This window comes from Nilaparvata lugens, chromosome 6 (assembly GCF_014356525.2).
Source record: "Nilaparvata lugens isolate BPH chromosome 6, ASM1435652v1, whole genome shotgun sequence".
In the NCBI taxonomy this organism is placed as follows: Eukaryota; Metazoa; Arthropoda; class Insecta; order Hemiptera; family Delphacidae; genus Nilaparvata; species Nilaparvata lugens.
The window spans coordinates 57,927,308-57,947,346 of record NC_052509.1 but is presented as its reverse complement, the minus strand read 5'-3'; the positions used below and the strand labels follow the sequence as shown (position 1 = coordinate 57,947,346).

The following is a 20,039-nucleotide window of genomic DNA, read 5'->3' as shown; positions in this document are numbered from 1 at the left end:
TTATTGTTTATTGCCAGAACAAATACGTCATAAAATACTCGTGTGCTTTAGTACCTACCCTAGTAATAAACCATTAGCGTCTACTGGCTAGTTAAGCGATTCGCTTACCGCTATGTTAGGACCACGTTATAATGGCAGTGGAGAAAGATGGGAGAAAGCCTTGCCGATTCTCTGCCTTGCCACTGCCTTCTTTAGTGGATAACTATTGATACCGGTATATCGAATATGATATTAAGTGTCAATTCTTGTTTAAAATAGTCAATTATATTTTATTCGTCAAGAAAACGTATTTTTCATCGATTGAATAATAAATCTTAATAGTTGACAATATTTTTTTTCAATCGTTCTACATTATTGAAATCGGACTGGCAACGTTGCGGAGCTATAGAAGGATAGCTTTATCTGTTTTGTCGAATGATAGACAAGGATAGCAACACCAATGTTAACCAAATACTGCCACTAGTAGTTCTGCGAACAGTGGACCTCGCTCATGAATACAACTTTCAATCTAATGAGAAGGGCCAGTACAGTAAGTACAGTACAATATTGTGAAGATTTAGCCATTTCATCTATTATTTTCTCCATTGAAAGAGACACTGTTTGCAGGGACACCGGACTTATCAAGGAGGTACCTTTATATCGTCTCCATATTTACAATATAAACATAATATTACAACTTTTCTAATAATTAATTATAAGTCAACTGACGGAAAAATGGAATATGCAGTAGGCAATTTAGATGATGAATCGTCTCACAGACGATGGTGAGACGGAAAATGATTCTAAATAGGATGGGTTTGTTGGTGACAATTACAGGAGGTTGCTAATGATGTTTTTCATGAAAAGTGGATTCAATGTTATGGCGGTTATGCCTATGCAGAATGATGCTCACAAATCGAAAAAGTAGGAACATGAATTGCTGTATCTTCAAAGATACGAAAAAGTAACTTTTGAGGTTAGACTACGGTTTTTTAGATATTAGACTACAAAAAACCGGAGGTCTTACCAAAAATCGTTACACATACGTTTCTACGCCTTGTTTCAAAGAACTTGCGTACCAAATTTCATCCAAATCGGACAATAACTGCGACTGTAACTGCGGTACAAACAAACAGACAAAGCCGATCGAGTAAAAACTAAGACCTCAGCTTCGCTTCGGTCAATTATAATGTGGACCTCACTATAGCTAGAAAAGGATAACGCTATCTGCTTTGTCAAATGTTAGACAAGGATAGCAACACCAATGTTAATCAAATACTGCCATTATAACGTGAACCTTACTGGGCATTTCACAGTCCGAAAGAAACACATGACGAGGGTCTCGTAGTAATTCATTCACACAGAAGAATTAAACGAGAGTTTTAATGTCTCAGAAATAACCCCTATCACTGGGACTGACCTATCAAATACATGAGATGTGGCAACTTGAATGGCCTCGAGTTATTACTGTGGTGGATCTAAATTACCTAGTCCGAGCACGAGTGAATAACAGTTAACTTACGTCCTTCAACGTCATCTAGATAAGACTTATTTCACCCTCAATGGTTAATATTGTTGGTGTTTGTGACATCATACTTTGGATGAGGATCATTCCACCCCTAAATGGTCGATCATTGGTGTAAGTGACAAGTGAAATCATGCTTCGCTACTTTGGAAAATTACCTCCTTCGTTTCATGTGAAACTGTATAATTTGAGCATAGTTCTAACAGTGTATGACACGTTAATATTGATTGATCTGGTTGACAAATCTGATCGATTATGATATTAGAATAGAATTTAAGATATTCACTAAAGATGGAACTGAAATTCAGCACCAACGTAAAATATTTTTCACGTGATCTGTTGCAGGAGAGGAAAAAAACAAAACTAGCCTACATTATTATCTTCGCTCATTGTTTGTATGACCTGTATATTGTCTCATAACAGCAAGTCTTGCAACTTTGAAGTCGCTTCTTGTATCACTACCATATCACTGGAAGAATGTGATATAATATAAACTATTATATTTATAGAATGGAAAAGATATTGAAACTTTTCTACTAAAATGGTTCCATTCATTATTCATACGAAACTTGAGTTTCAATGTTCAAGTTATAATCATGGGTCCTAGGTTGTGTTTTAATTTCATTATGGAAGAAACACTCCTACAACATTTTTGACAACTGTGTTCAATTGTATAAAATTGTATGGCGCAATAAAACCAAATGGATAATATGAGAACTAAAAAATGAAAAAGGTTTTATTTTTTTTTTTTTTTATCAAGCTGACAAAGGTCAAAGACCTGAATATTTTTGTGAATTTATGTGTGTATGTGTGTGTGTCTATGTGTTTGCCATACGCTAATAATAATAATATATGAGAACTAATTTTATAATTTTAGTGATAAAAATGTAACATTTTTCTTCTATGTTTGGTTTTGAAGCATCTAAGTTTAAAAATCTACTTTGTGAAGATAATATTAAGAACTGAAAATGTTGTGAAGTGAACAACTACAAGACTTAACCTACTTCGGACTATGTGTAATCTAAATTTGGGAGAGGAATAGCACACGACTACCTTATTTTTTCTCTCCCTATCATTTTTGGTGATGTACTTGTATGAATCAATAAAAAAGTGAAAAAAGAAGAATATACAATAATCGATTTATCTACACAACATATCAATGAGAACCAGCAACTTCATTACAAAAATACATAGGTAAAGTTTTTATAAATTTTCTAATTTTATTGTTGTAGTTTCATATTAGTTTCACTATGGTTTTCGTACTGTTTTCTCTTCCATTCTTTCTACAATCTCTTTCTATACATTTTTATTATACACTCTTTCTATCTAATATACAATTGACGATAATATTGACGGAAATTACTGAGATATTGCAATTATTTAAATGTTGATGAATTGATAATTATTATTATTGAACGAAAATCCAAAATAAATGCTGTAATTCAACCCGAATCTCCATCCAGCTGTTTACCCTATTGTCAATATTTGCAGTTGCAGAAGTCTTCGGGGTGAATTACAGCATTTAATTTAGATTTCCGTTTAATAATAATTATTGACATTAATTATTTTTTGAACTCACCGAGATTAGCGGTCATGCCTTCAAGATCTTTGGGCTTGCGCTTCCTTGGCCGCCCCTTCTGCCTGGGGGTGGGCACTCCGTTGAAGAAGGACCCGGCTACCTTGACTGGGTCGGCGGGGGCGGCACTGACCGGCGAGGGCATCGGAGGCGGGTGCGGATGGGGGTGGTAGGGGTAGTCGGGGGTGGAGCCGCCCCCCATCGGCGAAGGCAGCTCGTGGTAGTGGAGGCGGCAGAAGACGGCCCCGTCCCGCATGCCGAAATGGTCCCCCTTGGTGAGCACAGCTGAGCAGACGGAACAGCTGAAGCAGTTCACGTGGAAAACACGGTCGCGGGCTCGCATCACAAGCTCTGATGACAGAATGGACGCCTGACATCGGCCGCAGCGACGTGCGCCGAATAACCTGTAAACAGACAAAATGTTTTTAGAATTAAGTTTGTTTTCTCGGTCCCTCTTCAAAATTATTTCTTTCATACGTGAATATTTCCTATTTTAGTGAGAATAATGTTAAATATTTCTTCTATGTTCGGTTTTGAAGCATCTAAATTTCAAAATCCACTTTGTGAAAATAATTGTAACTGGACATTCTATGAAGTGAATTGAAATGAAGTCAAGACTCGACCTTTTTCTGACTGTGTGTAACCTTATCTAAATTTGGGATATGAATAGAAGAATGCTAACTTATCTCCTTATCTCCTTATCTCCCTATCTTTTTGATGATGTACTTATTGCATTAGAATAAATTAAGAAAAAAATGAATATGTTTTCAAATTTATTCCCTTGTAAATGAACATGATAATACAATTCAGGAAAGCAAGTCATTCACTGTCCGATTTGTTGTATTACTATACTCTGTCCAAATTGGCATGAGCTCTGAAGGATTAGGCCGACCCTTCTACTACTCACACACACAAGCGCAGTCTCCTTTTGTGTGTGTGAGTAAAGGGACGGTCTGCCTACCTGTATACTATGTAGTATATATATAGTATATCAATGGCGCAGGTAGGCCGGGCGTGTGTGCCTGCGCGTGGGGGAGCGAGGGTCGGCTTAATCTTTCAGCGCTCATGGAGGTCTGGACAGAGTATAGTTGGACTACTAGTAGGATCGGTTTCACCACTCACGTCTCGACTTCAGTCTAGTCGGATGGAAAGCAAAGAATAGTCGGATGTAGGACCTTCGTCACTCTAGATGATCCAACTCGTCCGACTAGCTTCCGACATCCGACCAGACTTCCAAAAATCTATTGACAGTCCGATATCAGATCAAAAAATGGATGTTGGACAACAAATCGAACGGTAAAAGGCCTGCTTAATGGGAAATGTCTCATACAGTGACTATATCGTGGTATAAAGTAGGAGAAAAAATGTAACTAAGAATCTCTTTCCTGTATAGGCTACTTGTAATAAAAATATAAAGAAAATAAGAATCTCAGTACCCTTTTTTAAAAAATATTTTATCACAACATGTTTCGGTCATTTATGCCATTTTCAAGTGATCACCGAAACATGTTGTGATAAAATATTTTTTAAAAAAGGGTACTGAGATTCTTATTTTCTTTATATTTATGTAACTAAAAAGTTTCAAGTGAAATTTCAATAGAAAAGTGTGATATTGTGATAGAAGTAAATTGATCAGATGAATTCAAAATAATTCTGATACATTTTTGGACTTGAAATTGTGTGTAAATCAAATCATGAACTCTGTACAAACCTCTGGACTGTTTATTTTAAATCAAGGTTAAAAGCAGTTTTGGGCGAATGCCTGTTGTTCATACCTGAACTGCATCTATTGTGTGTGAATAAATAAATATATTGATAATTGGCAAAGTCTTCAATGGAATGACTATGAAGTGTGGTAGTCAATTTTTATTTCTCATCATTTCAATTCATTCACACATGCAAGCAAATACAATATTAGGAAAGAATAATTACATTGACTCAAAAATGTCTCGACGTTATCAGTATGTAAGCTCAATAACACTACATTGATTTCACATAATACACAAATATATACCGTTCAAAAATAGATGTACAACATTTTCCATTTGAGTAGAATAGATGATATTTCATGATTCAATTGGATGATTTTTGTTTCAGATAGTTAATTCACTTCAGACACTTTACAGTATTAAAAAATATAAGAGTCTTCACTGGATACTTATCAAACAAAATAGAACACTGTTCCACTATTCCAACAAATTAAACAGATTATTCAACACTTCCCCAATTATGATAAACAATTCGAATGCTTCACTAAACAAATCTATTGCAGCAAAAGATAATGTTATTTGATGATACGTGCTTTACTGGGTTATGATGATCAATTATTTTTTGGACTTCAATTACTATGATAACAGCCAGCTCCACTATCACATGAATTCCATTGAATCATCTTTTTAGATGTTTTGTTTCCCAGAAAACAATATGCTAACAAGTCAGCTACTGATTGCTCTTATCAAAAGCTTATTGAAACATTGTAATTTATCGCTTTCAAATAAGCATAAATTTACGAATAAGTAGAACAGTATGATGAATTCAACTCAATTGTCCGCTATTTATGGTAGTTCAAATCTTCAAATTGGATATAATCGATGAAGTTCGTGAAATTCGGGTATCATCAATTTTAATACACTTCAATAATTTGACTGATTGGCCGCTATTTATGGTAGTTCAAATCTTCAAATTGGATATAATTGATGAAGTTTGTGAAATTCGGGTACATATCATCAATTTTAATACACTTCAATATATCATCAGATTGAATAATTCTCAATCTGCGACAATCATTTGATTTTCAATATTAGACAAAGTTGATTGGTAACTAGTGAAGTTACCCGCGATAAAAGCTAGCAAAATTGAAAACCTAGCAGCATTTTGAATGAAAATCAATTGATAACGTCGAAACCACTAATTTAGCAAAACAAATATTACTGCATTATCAATCTCCAATGAACTAAAAGCTCAAATATTGAACAGCAGAATATATTTCCTTAACTCTTTACTGAAGTGATTGAAGGAACAATATTTTCGGGTTGCTGTTAAAAAGGCAGGTCAAGTTTTGTAGCTTGGTCATAGATGGGTTTCTAGACCATAGATGAATCAAGATGAATCAAGAACCAAGATGGCTGATGTCGAAAGTTGTTATGAGGATGATTGGTGACCTATGCATGTGAAATGCACTGGTGAGGTGAGGTGGACCGTGCCATGAAGCATGCCGGCAATCATCAACCCACAAACCATCAATCCGGATGAGGTGGACCATGCCTCGAGGCATGCCACAAGGCATGTCTTCTGGCAATCATCAACCCGTTAGGCTATAGATCGTGCACCACGTTCCACAACCACCAACTGATACCAGTGCCTTCCAGACTGACCACACACAACCTCTGATCTGAATCTGTCCTGCTTAAACTGCTCATTACTGAGACTACTCCATCCAAGGTCTCTAGAGAGACCTTTCTGAAGGGATCTTGCATTCCATCTATAACTTAGTGAGGTCCACGTTACAATGGTAGTATTCGATGAACATTGGTGTTGCTATCCTTGTCTATCTTTAAATAAAGCGGGTAGCACTATTCTTCTCTAGCCAGATCGCTTCTTAACAATGTAGAGATACAATATTAATCAACACATCCTTCAATATAGAATATTGATATTTGAAATAATATATCATAATTATTTGCTTGACGATATAATTATATAATCTGGTGAACTGATGATCAGATGTTTAGACGTTTAGAATTTTAACATGAGTATAATTTGTGGATGTAAGTGAAATTTTAATATTTTTTTGTGATTGTGAAGGAAGATTTTTTGTATTTGTATTTTGAAATTAATTAATCTGATAAATTCAAAATTATTGTAGTACATACATTTTTTGGACTCAAAATAGTGTGTGAATTAAGTTATCATTTACATAACCTTTAGACTGTGTATTCCAAATCAAGGTTTAAAGCAGTTTTGGGCGAATGCCTGTTGTTTTTACCTGCATTGTATCTATTTTCTATGAATAAATTAAATAAATAAATAATTTAAAAACAATATAAAAATATGAAGAATTTGGAATCAAGTTCGATTTGAACTTGAAAATTGCAAAATGTCGAAAGTAGTTGTTTGAAATAATGTTTTAAATAAAAGGGTAGTTAATGTTTTTTATTGTTTTAATAGTTTTAAAAAAGTAGCCCATAAAAGTGAAGTGATTTTATATCATTTATTTTTTAACAAGACTAGGGGCCGGTTTCCGAGCTCGGGATTAAGCTAAGTCCTAGACTTTAAACAGCTGGAGTCAGAAAATTGGTTTTCCATAACGGGGCGTAGTCGCAGTCATAGTCACAGTCACGTTTGAATTAAATTTCGAAAAACTAGAAAATTGAACACAAAATAAGATAAAGAGAAGATATTGTAAAGTTTCAGCTATTTTAAATTATTTAGAAATGTCTAATTTCGTCAAGGAAAAACGTTTCAAATTATAGAAATGAGGAAATAAAAACTACGACTACTGTTATAAAAGCTGCGACTACGCCCCGTTTTGGAAAGCCAATTTTCTGACTCCAGCTGTTGAAAGTCTAGGACTTAGCTAAATCCCGAGCTCGGAATCCGGCCCTAACAGTTACATCAACTTTTATGTTTTTTGGCAATAAACATTTATCATATTAGTTATAAATATCTTCTATAGGAGGCAGTGACAAGGCAGAGAATTGGTAACGATTTTCTCCTATTTTCCTCCACTGCCATAATAATGTTGACTTCTTCTATCTCCCTTAACACCTTCGATACCCCATCCTTGTCTGAATCCGAATCAGCCTTGAATGATGCATTTTCCTGCAAACTCCAGCTCGTCCTCACTCCATCGATAAACTCCAATCATCATCTGTTTACGACACAACTCGATTTTCTTACTTTCACTGGACATTGTTTGCCCGTCACAACAGCTGATCGTGATTGTCGGATAATGGCGGTGTCCTTGGATTAAGATCAATCTTTTGTGCACCTATTTTTGCCTGGGAATTTGTATGACTTCTAAAACCTATCAACTCATTCAGTGGCCTATAATCAATTGTGCGATTATTCATGAATTTGACGTGTCATTCCTACGGTAGCAGATCTTTTGAAAGGGTAGTCAGGTGCATTTATAATGCATCATTCCCAATGATGTGTGTGAATGAAGATTTTGCAATTCATCAAAAGTGGCTTCGTCACAACATGAAATAACATGATTTATTTATTTCATTCATTGACAATCACATTCATTCTTCATTATTTATTGCAATTTAAATATGATGTGTTCTCAACAGCGGAGTAATTAATTTTTGGCAATACATCAATAATTGCAAAGAAGCTACATAATCATATCATCATTAAGTCATGCATTATTGGGTTGGATTACAGAATATTGATTATCATCAATAATTGTTTTGAATTTAGTTTTTCATATGAAATAGAATTATAGTACCCTTTGAAATTAGTAAAATAATATAATTGACCGAACGAAGTGAGGTCTAAGATTCAAGTCGACGGTTTGGCATTCCTCTTAATGTTTAAATGTTTGAATGTTTGAATGTTTGAATGTTTGAATGTTTGAATGTTTGAATGTTTAAATGCTTATATGTTTATATATTGTGCATTTACGGCGAAACGCGGTAATAGATTTTCATGAAATTTGACAGGTATGTTCCTTTTTTAATTGCGCGTCGACGTATATACAAGGTTTTTGGAAATTTTGCATTTCAAGGATAATATAAAAGGAAAAAAGAGCCTCCTTCATACGCTAATATTAGAGTAAAAATCAGACTATAGAATTATTCATCATAAATCAGCTGACATGTGATTACACAGATGTGTGGAGAAGCCAGTCTATTGCTGTATTTCCATAAGGTCTATAGTTTCAATCAGGTACTTGTGGATGAGAATACTGCGTGAGGTCCACTGTTCACAGAACTACTAGTAAGAATAGAAATTATAACTACTAGTCTCGGTGTTCACACTGTCAGGTTATAAAAATCGATTGTAGTTTCAAATCTATTGTAGTTTTCCAATTCAACGATTGAAGATCCATTGAAGAGTTCTATTTATCTGTTCAAATATCTATTTTCAAACGAATCAATCCAAGCAACAAGGATCCACTCCAGGATATTGATTGTTATTGTCATCAAGAACTATTCAGAATTTCTAGAACTAATGAATTGATGATGAAGTGGAATTACCCTGTACTGTTCAATGATGAACTGCTCGAGTATCGATATTAATTCTCTGTATCAATCTCAAATTGATTTATTCATTTATTGTACAGAACACTTTAATCATAATATGATTATGACTTTGGGAGAAAAACTAGGCTGAGTCTGTACTATTTCTCTCAAAAAATTTCGATTAAATGTTTATGCAGTCCAACAACAAAATTTGTTGACAACATAAATTGACTACAATTTTACAACATAAACATTTAATCAAAATTTTTTGAGAGAAATAGTACAGAATGTATAGTTTGTATACATTTAATGATACTTGTAATTAATAGGATTGGACTGGAAAATTAGGACATGTTGTATAGGTTTCAATGGAAATTCCGTCAATGCCTGCTATTGTGTACCTAGTTGGTTATTTCAATCACATGAGACGGTGTTCAGTACGTCGATTCTTGGCAAGTGAATAAGATATCACAACAGAGCTAGCTATTTATGTGCATTTAGCTACTATCCACAAGGCTTGAGAATCAATGAGTACTGTAAAAAGCCGCCACCTCTCGATAAAACGCATATATCAATTAGTTTAGTGCCAAAGCTCAAGTAGGCCTACTTTACGCTCGCGGTCGGCTAAATGTAACCATTTGCATATAAATTCTCCGCCAACCGACAACCAACCAGACAGCCTATAAGGATCTCATTTTGAATAGCGTTGCCTGACTGTTAATGAACACGCATTGATGTTGCTAATTTAATAGGCATTGACCTTTTAGCGGCTTCAGTGTACCTGTAATAATTTATTGTAACCTATTGAAATCGTGTAAACAAGTAAGAAATGACTCAGAGAATAGACGGTTCTATTAAGTAGGAATGTGGAAATAAATAAGAGATGAATGTTTTTCAAGTGGCTTATGCTACGATTAATGAGTTTTAGCACAGAATAGAAGTAGAGATTAGTACCTATGCTTTCATGACTTTACCTACCTATTATTTCATGGTTTAAATATTTTTTTATGGTTTCACCTATGTTTTCATGATTTCAGGTACATTATACTAGTGAAAATGACAGTAGATTGTTTGGCATATAGCTTATGTGGCCATAAGTGACATATTTACGAATATAAAAGCGTACTAAGGTATAATATTATAATATACGTTAGTGCAGTGAATGGCACCATAAGTGACAAATTTACGAATATAAAAGCGTACTAAGGTATAATATTATAATATACGTTAGTAAAGGAATAATCAGCATATAGCCTTGATTGATCAAACAAAAATATTTTAAAGTCGGACGAAAAGAGACTTTCATGGAGCATGATCCTACTGGAGAAGTAAGTCTTGATTCGAGTAATGTAAATTGCAAATATGGACCAGCTTCAGACATAAGCGAGTCAATTTGAGACTCACCAGAGCATTAATCGGTGATATATGGGTAAAAAATAGCATAATTTACTCAATAGAATAGTAGAATAATCGAAATAGTAAATAACGTCGATATATTTCGGTGAAAAGAACTCATAAAACTTAGAAAATCGACTGAGTCACTGTGAATGTTGTGGAACCGATCCACAATGAAATAAAAACACATATCTATTGTCAAATTCTACAGTTTTTATTTCATAAAACTTATTTCATTTGGCTAACATGAGAGGGATTCCAAAGATATTGTTATTTCTATGAATATGCCTATACAAATTCAATTCACTCAGGACTAGTTTTTGATTCATTCTACAATATTTCATTCAACATTCTGGATCTATTCTATTATTTTATGTGCTTTAAAATTACTTTAAGAACTTACATCATTAACATTCTTCATTCATCAAAATTCTAGTACTTCGAATAAAAATATAAATCTGAGTACCCTTATTAAATTATTTTGTCACGATATGTTTCGGCTACTAATGTCATTTTCAAGTACTTTGTCATTCATCGAGCAAGATTCTTCAACCTACACTGGAATTTCGAGCTACTTGTTTTTGATCTAGCAATTTTCATTCACTCCTTGGCGGCAATGAAACTTGGATTGAGAATTGAAGAACAGCAATAAAAACACCTGGAAACAGCAATAAGCAATTTCCTCGCTGGAGCGAAGTGTTAAAAGTGATTTCTCCGACCATTGTTATGGTGGCTGGATTCTTGTTGCGTACAACGAACGTGAAAAAAAACGTTGTTGATGAAAAAAAGTCTACACTGTTTTCAGCGACAACCAAATTGTGAAAGTGGACGGCCCGCCATCTTGGACTGCCGCTAACAATCATTTTTAACTGTTATTACCCAATTCAAGACGTATAATAGAAGAGTCACAGTACAATATCCTGTCCTGTCCACCCAAAGCAATAATTACAACCTCTTGTCCGCCAGTAGGCTAACAGTAGCCTACAAACCTTACGACTATTACTTATGAAACTCGATATGTAAACTTAAAGTCTGCTCAGACAATCCTACTACCAAGTACAAGCTTATTAAAATGTTCATGTTTCTGTACTGGTCACTTCAATCCAGTGAGTATAGAATATAACATTCTAAACAACATTCAAGAATGTAAAAATTCATTCCTTCAATGAAAAAATCAAAATTCATTCATTTAAAATGTTACGTTCTATACTCACTGCTTCAATCAGCAACCTGATATTTAATGTACTGAAATCGGTTTACTAAATCTCTCTTCTGATAAGATTACAAATATCAGGGCACCGAGCTTCCCTCGTTATTTATTTATTGATAAACAGAGCACAATTCTTCAAAATGATTGGGGAAGGACAAACAGGCACAGCCCAAAACGGTTTCTTCCCCGAATTTTGATTTATACACTATAAATTGTCTAAGAAGTAGGTTATGTTTCATACACTTGAATTCAGGTCCGATTTTCAGTCAAAATATTTGAAAACAGAAAAGTTCTAATTACAAACCAAATTGAATAACAAAATAACACTCACTTATCACTTAAAACTGTAAAATAATTATTAACTTTGAATATTATGATGATATACTCTGAATTAGAGTGATAAACCATGTCATGTCAACAAATCAGATTATTTTGATAGAGTATATTAACATTTCTAGATAATATTTCTCGCGAGATACGGTAAGTTGTTTGAATGATTACACAGCTGATCTCCCACAAAGGCACACGCTTCTTCTTTTATCGACAGACGACGAAATCTATTCTTCCAAGGATGAATTATCCTTTTAATGTCCTTCGAAAAGTTTTACCAGGGATGAGACCTAGTGCAATCCAATCTTTATATTATAAACCTACTATGTTCTGAATTTCGTGAGAATCGTTAGAGCCGTTTTCGAGATCCGGTGAAATACAAACATATAAACATCCAAACATCTAAACATATAAACAGAAATTGCTCGTTCAATAGTATAGGATCAGTACAATAGGTACATCATTGAAATGAAAATTCTTTGAGATATATTTCCTCTAGATCAAAGTACAATAGTTAACCGTTCACATCACAAATAACAAATTCAACGTTGTACAAGGGCTTCCAACTTTTACCAATCGAATTCCATAAAATTTTATAGAGAATGAGTCATTCATTCCTTATATTATGCGCTTATCATTCCTTATTACTCGATTTCATACCTACAATCATTGCGGACAGACGAAATATCACTATCTATAATATCTACAATTGGACGAGCGTTAGCGAAGTTCTCACTTTTTACTTACCAGAGCCGAAAGTCGTTTTCTGTTTGTATGTTTGACAAGAACTTCAGAGTGAATCAGCTTCAAATTTTGATTACGAATTCTTCGAACCTTTTTACAGGTCAAGTTCGTTGGACAAAAAAATTGACAAAATTAGCTGCTTCATAATAATTCTCACCAACTCTGTATAATTACAAGTTGCGGATCTCAGAGATACAACAGTTCATGAGCGAGTTCTTCAACCCAGGGGGTCTCTATTTACCTGAATATCCATAATAATCTAAATATCTAGGTACAATATCTATGATATCTAAATATCTATCCAACTGCAGAAAATAATTTATAATTGATGAGTGTATTATAGCCTATTTGTTGTTATCATAGAGTGAAAGTGGTAAAGTGTTAGAGAAGTAGTAATAATAAAGCCACTACACTAAAAAAGATACTGAACAATGGAATTGTACTTGGAATTGGATCAGATCGTTATCAGGAAAATTTTCGAGTCATTTCTTTGGTGGTATCATTTGAGAGCAATGATAATGTCATTTGAAATTTCTTTTTGTGAAGCGGAGGAATGAAAATGATGAGGAGATGAGAAAATAGAAGAGTAAGATGAATAGAGAATAAGAGATTCAGAACAGAAGTGGAAGATGAGAATCTCCTGCATGAAGAGAATGGGAATAAAAATTGGGTCGATTGAATAAAAGCTAGAAATTGCTAATTCCAAGTTGTTTTCAGTCAAATTCTTGGATGCGGGTAATCTGTAGACCTATAATGATATATGTATAGCCAGAAGTAATGTCTAGTTACTCAATTGATTCCAGTTTTGATTTAATCAACCAATTTTTGTGTCTTCAATAAATTATTAATCTACTGAAATTACCAAAGTGATATTCAGTATTGTGAGCTATTGATGATAAATTTGATAATAACAATTTAGATTCGAAACAATATAAAATATCAACATCCCTGAAATCCTATTTTGAAACTGTTTATCGGTAAAACTGTAACATATACAGAAACAAACTCTACTTCGGAAACAGTGGGCGTCCAAACTTCCATATTTGGATGTCACTTCGCAGAAAATTGGACTGTCATATTTCCAGTTAATTCTCAAAAAAGATTCTTCCGGTACCGGAATTTGACTTCCGGATGGAAGTAATGAATGAAACTCAGATGATTCCAAGTGATACTCTTATCAAATATTTGGAGTTGACAATGCTATATCGTAACGTACTTCATGGAATATGTGGGATTTGAGAAGAAATTCTACTGTAGAAGATTAGTGTGATTATTCCGTTTTCCAAATTTTGTGAACTTGACATTGTAATACTGTAATAGATTAGTAGGATTCTTCTGTCCTTCAAATTTTTCAAACTCGACATTTGTTTCATTATCAATTAAATTAGGTTCAGCAATGATAATTATTGTTCAATTACTTCAGTTTCAATTATGTACATCAATCAATTTGGTTGCAATTGTGATTGAGATAAATATTGGGATAATGAAGGTGGAAAAGGAAGCCACCTGTTCAATTAATCAAAAATTTCAAATTCTCTCGAAATTCTAACCAAATTTTTTATTTATTCTATCTAAATTGAAACCCTTTTGAATACTATAGTCTAATAATTATTTCAACAATTTCATCAATATTTAAATCATTATGATTATTATTATTAAACGAAAATCCAAATTAAATGCTGTAATTCACCCCGAATACTTCTGCTACTGCAAATATTGACAACAGGGTAAACAGCTAGATGGAAATTCGATGATCGCTACTATTCAAAAATCATTTGTCGTCAGCCCGGGAATCGAACCCAGTACCTCCTAATTGCTAAATCGCTCATTTTATACGAAACCATAGCGGCCAGCCAGTCTACAGATGGAAATTACTGAGATATTGCAATTATTCAAATGCTAATGAATTAATTATTATTATTATAGCTATTTTCCATCTGGCTGTTTACCCTGTTGTCAATATTTGCAGTAGCAGAAGTATTCGGGGTGAATTACAGCATTTAATTTGGATTTTCGTTTAACAATAATTTATTATTAATTCATTAGCATTTGAATAATTGCAATATCTCAGTGATTTCCATTATTATGTTCACTTTATCAGTATCTGTACTCTCTGCAGATGTCTAGTACAGAACATTGTTTCTCTTCAGTTGTTTTTCTACTTAATTGCTTAATCTTCTCTTATACCACAAGGTTTCTCCAATTTAAAAGATCACAATACCTTTACAGGCTATGATCAACGTTACTAATCCAGACCTAGTCTTACCAACTCACCAGAAAAAACCTAGACGGTGAGAGAAAAGAAAAACTGATTTGGAAGAACATGAGAGTGTTGAAAAAATGTAGTGAAGCTACCCTATCACATACAAGCGAAAAAAAAAATGCGGCTCCAAAGGTGACTCCTTATCGAGTAACGATGGAACACGTGGTTGATTAATGTCTATATAGGTTAACTTTGTATTTATAAATTTTGTATGAGCAAGCCAATATAGACTTTGTATCATAGCCAACAATTAACTAACTGTTACAGACAGGAACGTCTCAAACAAACAGGACGGAGTGACATTTTATGAATTGTTTTCTTATTTATAATTGCAATTTGTTTGCCTTATATGGACAGCCCATCAAGCAGTCTTTGACCCCCTTATTACTGCGGCCTGCTTTTATTGTCACTGTTTCTTGTACGACTTTACGAGTTAATAAGGATGTCTCTAACTTTCAGTAGTCTACTAGTTATTCTAATCCCGTGTGTGTTTTTTGTAGTGATTTTTTCCACCCCGTTGACCTTGGATTCGACGCTGTCAATTGATCTCGATCGATCACTCGTTTGTCAAAGAAGAGTCGTGTTCTATTCACAATCAACGGCTTTCTGACAAGCGGTTTGTAGATCGAACCTCTACAGGCAATTTTAATTTTTAATGTAGAACTTAGGCCCATATTCACCATCCTGAATTGAATTGAAAACATCTTTATTCTCAATCATGTATAGATAGATACGAAAGAAGTGTCAAAATTCATTAAGACTAACAAAACATGAGAAAAAACAATTGAAAACAGTCATAAAACTTCAGACCTGTAAACTCTTTAAACTTCAGTTTAAACGTTTGTTAACTTAAAGCCGGAATGAAACACATTTTAATAAACTCGACACATTTTAATAAATTCATGTAATGGTAGATTAGCATTGGATGTTTCATATGCCCTTCAGAACTTTATTTGTGACATTAAAAAAATAAATAATTTGTGACATAAACAAATGATTGTATCTATTAATGTATAAATAAATAAATAAATCAATAGAGAATTAAAATATTCGCACTGCTTGAAACAATACGCATGAAGGAACAATACTTGTAGTAAAGCTCAATTACAATACTTTCAAATGTTATGAAGAATTTTCTAAAAAAATGTAACTGATTTTCATATTTACTAGGTACCCGATAATATAATCAGTTCCTTATATTATATAATATTATCTATCACTGATTTCCGAAACAGAAATTGATACAATTAATATTCTCCAATAATATCAAGTTGTAAAACAAATCTCATCATAAGAAAGGAAATGAATCAAGCTGATTCAGGAAGATCTATGCGTTTTTTCAGCTCATTTGAAGGCCTGTATTCAAAACTACTGTATTTCATGTTCTAACTTAGTCAAGTAAGAGCTTCAGTACGTCAAGTTCTAACTGAATCACATCGACTTCTGAATTCCCACTCGTTTCAAATCATTTCGAATACGAGCCTGATAAGATTTTCATATGATTATAAAGGTGCTTACAGATATACGCGCCCCGCGAACATGAGCAATTCACTTGTTCAGCTGATGCCAAGCTTTTTATATCTGTATCTTACCAATTCTGTAAAAATACAGATATAGTCAGCTGATTAAAAGTGAATTGCTCATGTTCGCGGCGCGTATATCTGTACGCACCTTTAGATGATAAGCTTTAAACTAACGCAACAGAGCTGTGGATTCAATTCAATTCATTTTATTCAAAAACTTTATACATTACATAGTATGTAAAAACAAAGTAAAGGCGATACATTAGTTTGCAACATTAATATGAAAATCAAGTAAAAAGTAAATGAACAACTTCATGCTTAGACGACATGCATGGAGGAGCATGGATAGAATAAAGGAAACGACAGTTAAAAACGTTGAAACTTGACAATTTTTCAGACATTTTCAGACCAGTAACAAGAAATTGGAGAGAATCAAACACATACTAATCTGAAGGGCGAAACAAGTTGTGAAGGGTTTTGAACATTGGTGGTTTATTTTTCGTGAAAATGAATAAAAATTGGTAGGTACTAGAACACAATTCGTGACAAAATAAATAGCATATAACACCATGGAACACTTGGACCACGCCCTGTGTCAAAAGTGTTGAAAAACGTTACAAAGTCGTCTTGCAATTCCTGTTACAATTGAAAGAATGCTGCAAAAGTGTAACCCTTCAACAACGCTGTTACCTACGCGGCACCCTGTTATTTTGACTGAGAACGGGAACAGCTTTCATTTCACCCCACATCGCAACAGAAACTCAAAAACCATCACAGCACGAGACCAGGTTTGTATTTTTACTGACCTATTTTATTATTTGTTTGTTTCTTTTATTTGTGAAAGTATCCGAAAAGGCGTGTGATGAGAGGAGTCACCCCTCTCCCCAAGCAACTGCCCCTTCCATCACAAACAAAGCAGCCAACCCTCTCCGATTTCTGAATACGTTACCAAAACAACTAACCCTTTTATTTTATTGTTGCAATGAATTATTCACCAGCCAGGCGCAACGCAATGTGTTCTCTATTTAGCCAGAGGATCGGCCGACCAAACATTGGAAATATCGAATACTTCTGTGGGGAAGACGGTCTATTTGATCATAGAAGAATAGAATTTTTGGCCCGGTTGCACGTACGTCGATTGAATTTTAACCGTGATTAATTTCACGAAAACCAATCAGACAAAGCCTTTTCGATAAGACGGCTTTCCTGATTGGTTCTTGTGGAACTAATTTCACGAAATCAATTAGAGAAAGCCTTTTTGATGAGACGGCTTTTCTGATTGATTCTTATGGAATTAATTTCACGAAAACCAATCAGAGAAAGCCTTTTATCACTCACTTGAACCGTATTCAATATTCTCACAGATACCGTCTTGTCACTTTTAGCTGGTTAGATTAATTATTGCTTACTCACTCCACAAAATGGAGTATGTGACGTTCTTCATCGACCAATAGGATTGAGGGGCGTGTGCTAGAACGAAGCATGTCTCTTGTGATTGGTGGAAGAGTTGTTGAACATAGTTGGACGTAGTATTGTATTTGTCCGGTAGATGGAAGTTGATTCGATAAATTGTGTATGCTCTACAGTACAAAAATAGTGATTGCTTTATTTCATTCAATCGGAATATCTCTAGTAGTAAATACTGTTATATATTGTAAGATTAAAATAAAAACACACATATATTGTCAAATTCCACAGGACCATGGTTTCGTGACCACACCGTTCACATTTTCAAGCATATGGTCTTGTACCAAATAAAACTGTAAAATTTGACAATTATGAGTGTTTCAATGTCATTATAGAACGGTTCTACAACATCGACAGTGACTCAGTAGGATTTTTTATTGTAAGATTGACATTGATTGGTCTCAATACCTAAAAATATCAATCTTTGATTCAATTATGAATCTGGGACAATTGCATTGTCTCATTCATCTTTTAAAGTTAATCGAAAAGTAGTCTAACACACTAACAATTACTTATTCATATAAGCTTTCAAACCTCAATTTTGTATCAGCCTCATTTTTGAATCAATCAAATTAGAATAATTTGCTAAGTTATGAATATTTTTCCAGATATTTCTAAGTAATCTTGTCTATTCTGTGCGCCTACTGAGGCCTAGGCCTACCCGGTCTTTTGGAAAATCTTTCACTGAAGAAAACAATTCTATGCTAACTTCTGCATTTTGAATTGGGTCTTCTGTCAGCTAGGAATTAATTTATTTCACCACTTCCAGGTATATTTAGTTTTGAATGATTAAATACTCTCCAGATAGCCAACAAAGAAAGGTTCAGTGTAAGTTGTTAATAAGATAGTTTGAAAAGTGGATCAGGATACACAACTTGAAGCTTTACTACAATGAACAGTTTAGCAGATATTGATTACCATCAGACAAGAATAAATCTAGAAAACCAATTCACACTTACTTTATTTCACTCAACAAACAGTACGTACTTTAGAAGTAACAAACCCTTGTATCTGTTTTGAAGAGAAATAAACACTAGCCTAGACAAGGTACATGAATAAAATAACACAACAACCAGCTAATGTTCAGTATTTCTACATTTAAGGAAAGAAGAAGTGGTAGAACTTCATTAATAATTCTGAGTAGTAGAAGAATAGAACTGATTGATACTTTCTATCACCCTCCTTTTCCTGATGATTGGCTGAGTAGCATATTAATGACAATTTGTTAAGAATAATAATTTGACTATAACTATTGCATGAAGGCAAGAAGTAATTTCATAATCGGTTATTGATTTTTGTTACATGGAACAAAAAAGTCATTATTCTTCATAAACTGGTGGATAAAGCTATTATGAAATTCTCAGTTTTAACAAAAAAATGTGTTTCCTACAAAATTATTAAGAAGGATGTCACCTATACTATGCAAAAAAGCAATACTGATAAAGTCCAACCCTTACAGCATTCCATCTCGATATTTCTAACAGATACGGCATTTCATCTATGGTTTATAGATTGAAAATAGAATGAAAAATAGGAATAAATTATTTTTCTTCTTTGAGAAAAACGAGTGAGACGTGGAGCGAATCAAGGTCAGTTGAACGAGAGTGAGAGAGCAACAATAATTGTTGGATTCACTTGAAGCGAAATTCAACTTGGAGCCGGAAGGTGAAAAAAGAAGCAAAACCATTTCCTTGATCGGTCAGAATTTCCCTTGTTTTGCAAAGAAACCAGAATCGCTGATCACACTCTATACGCACTGAAAAACCAAACCCTTTTCATTAATTAACTTATAAATTAATTGAACACAGTACCCGCTATGAATTTATATTAAGAAATTAA

At 33.9% G+C, this 20,039-nt stretch overlaps 1 protein-coding gene across 3 annotated transcripts in view; it reads right to left on the bottom strand.

Moving 5' to 3' along the window:
• LOC111059298 (protein apterous) overlaps positions 1–20,039 on the bottom strand; it is a 181,002-nt gene that overhangs the window by 49,843 nt on the left and 111,120 nt on the right. For all 3 annotated transcript variants that reach the window (XM_039431538.1, XM_039431540.1, XM_039431541.1), the window contains one exon: positions 3,084–3,484. In XM_039431538.1, coding sequence (XP_039287472.1) covers positions 3,084–3,484 — 401 coding nt within the window. The remainder of the gene's footprint in view (positions 1–3,083; positions 3,485–20,039) is intronic.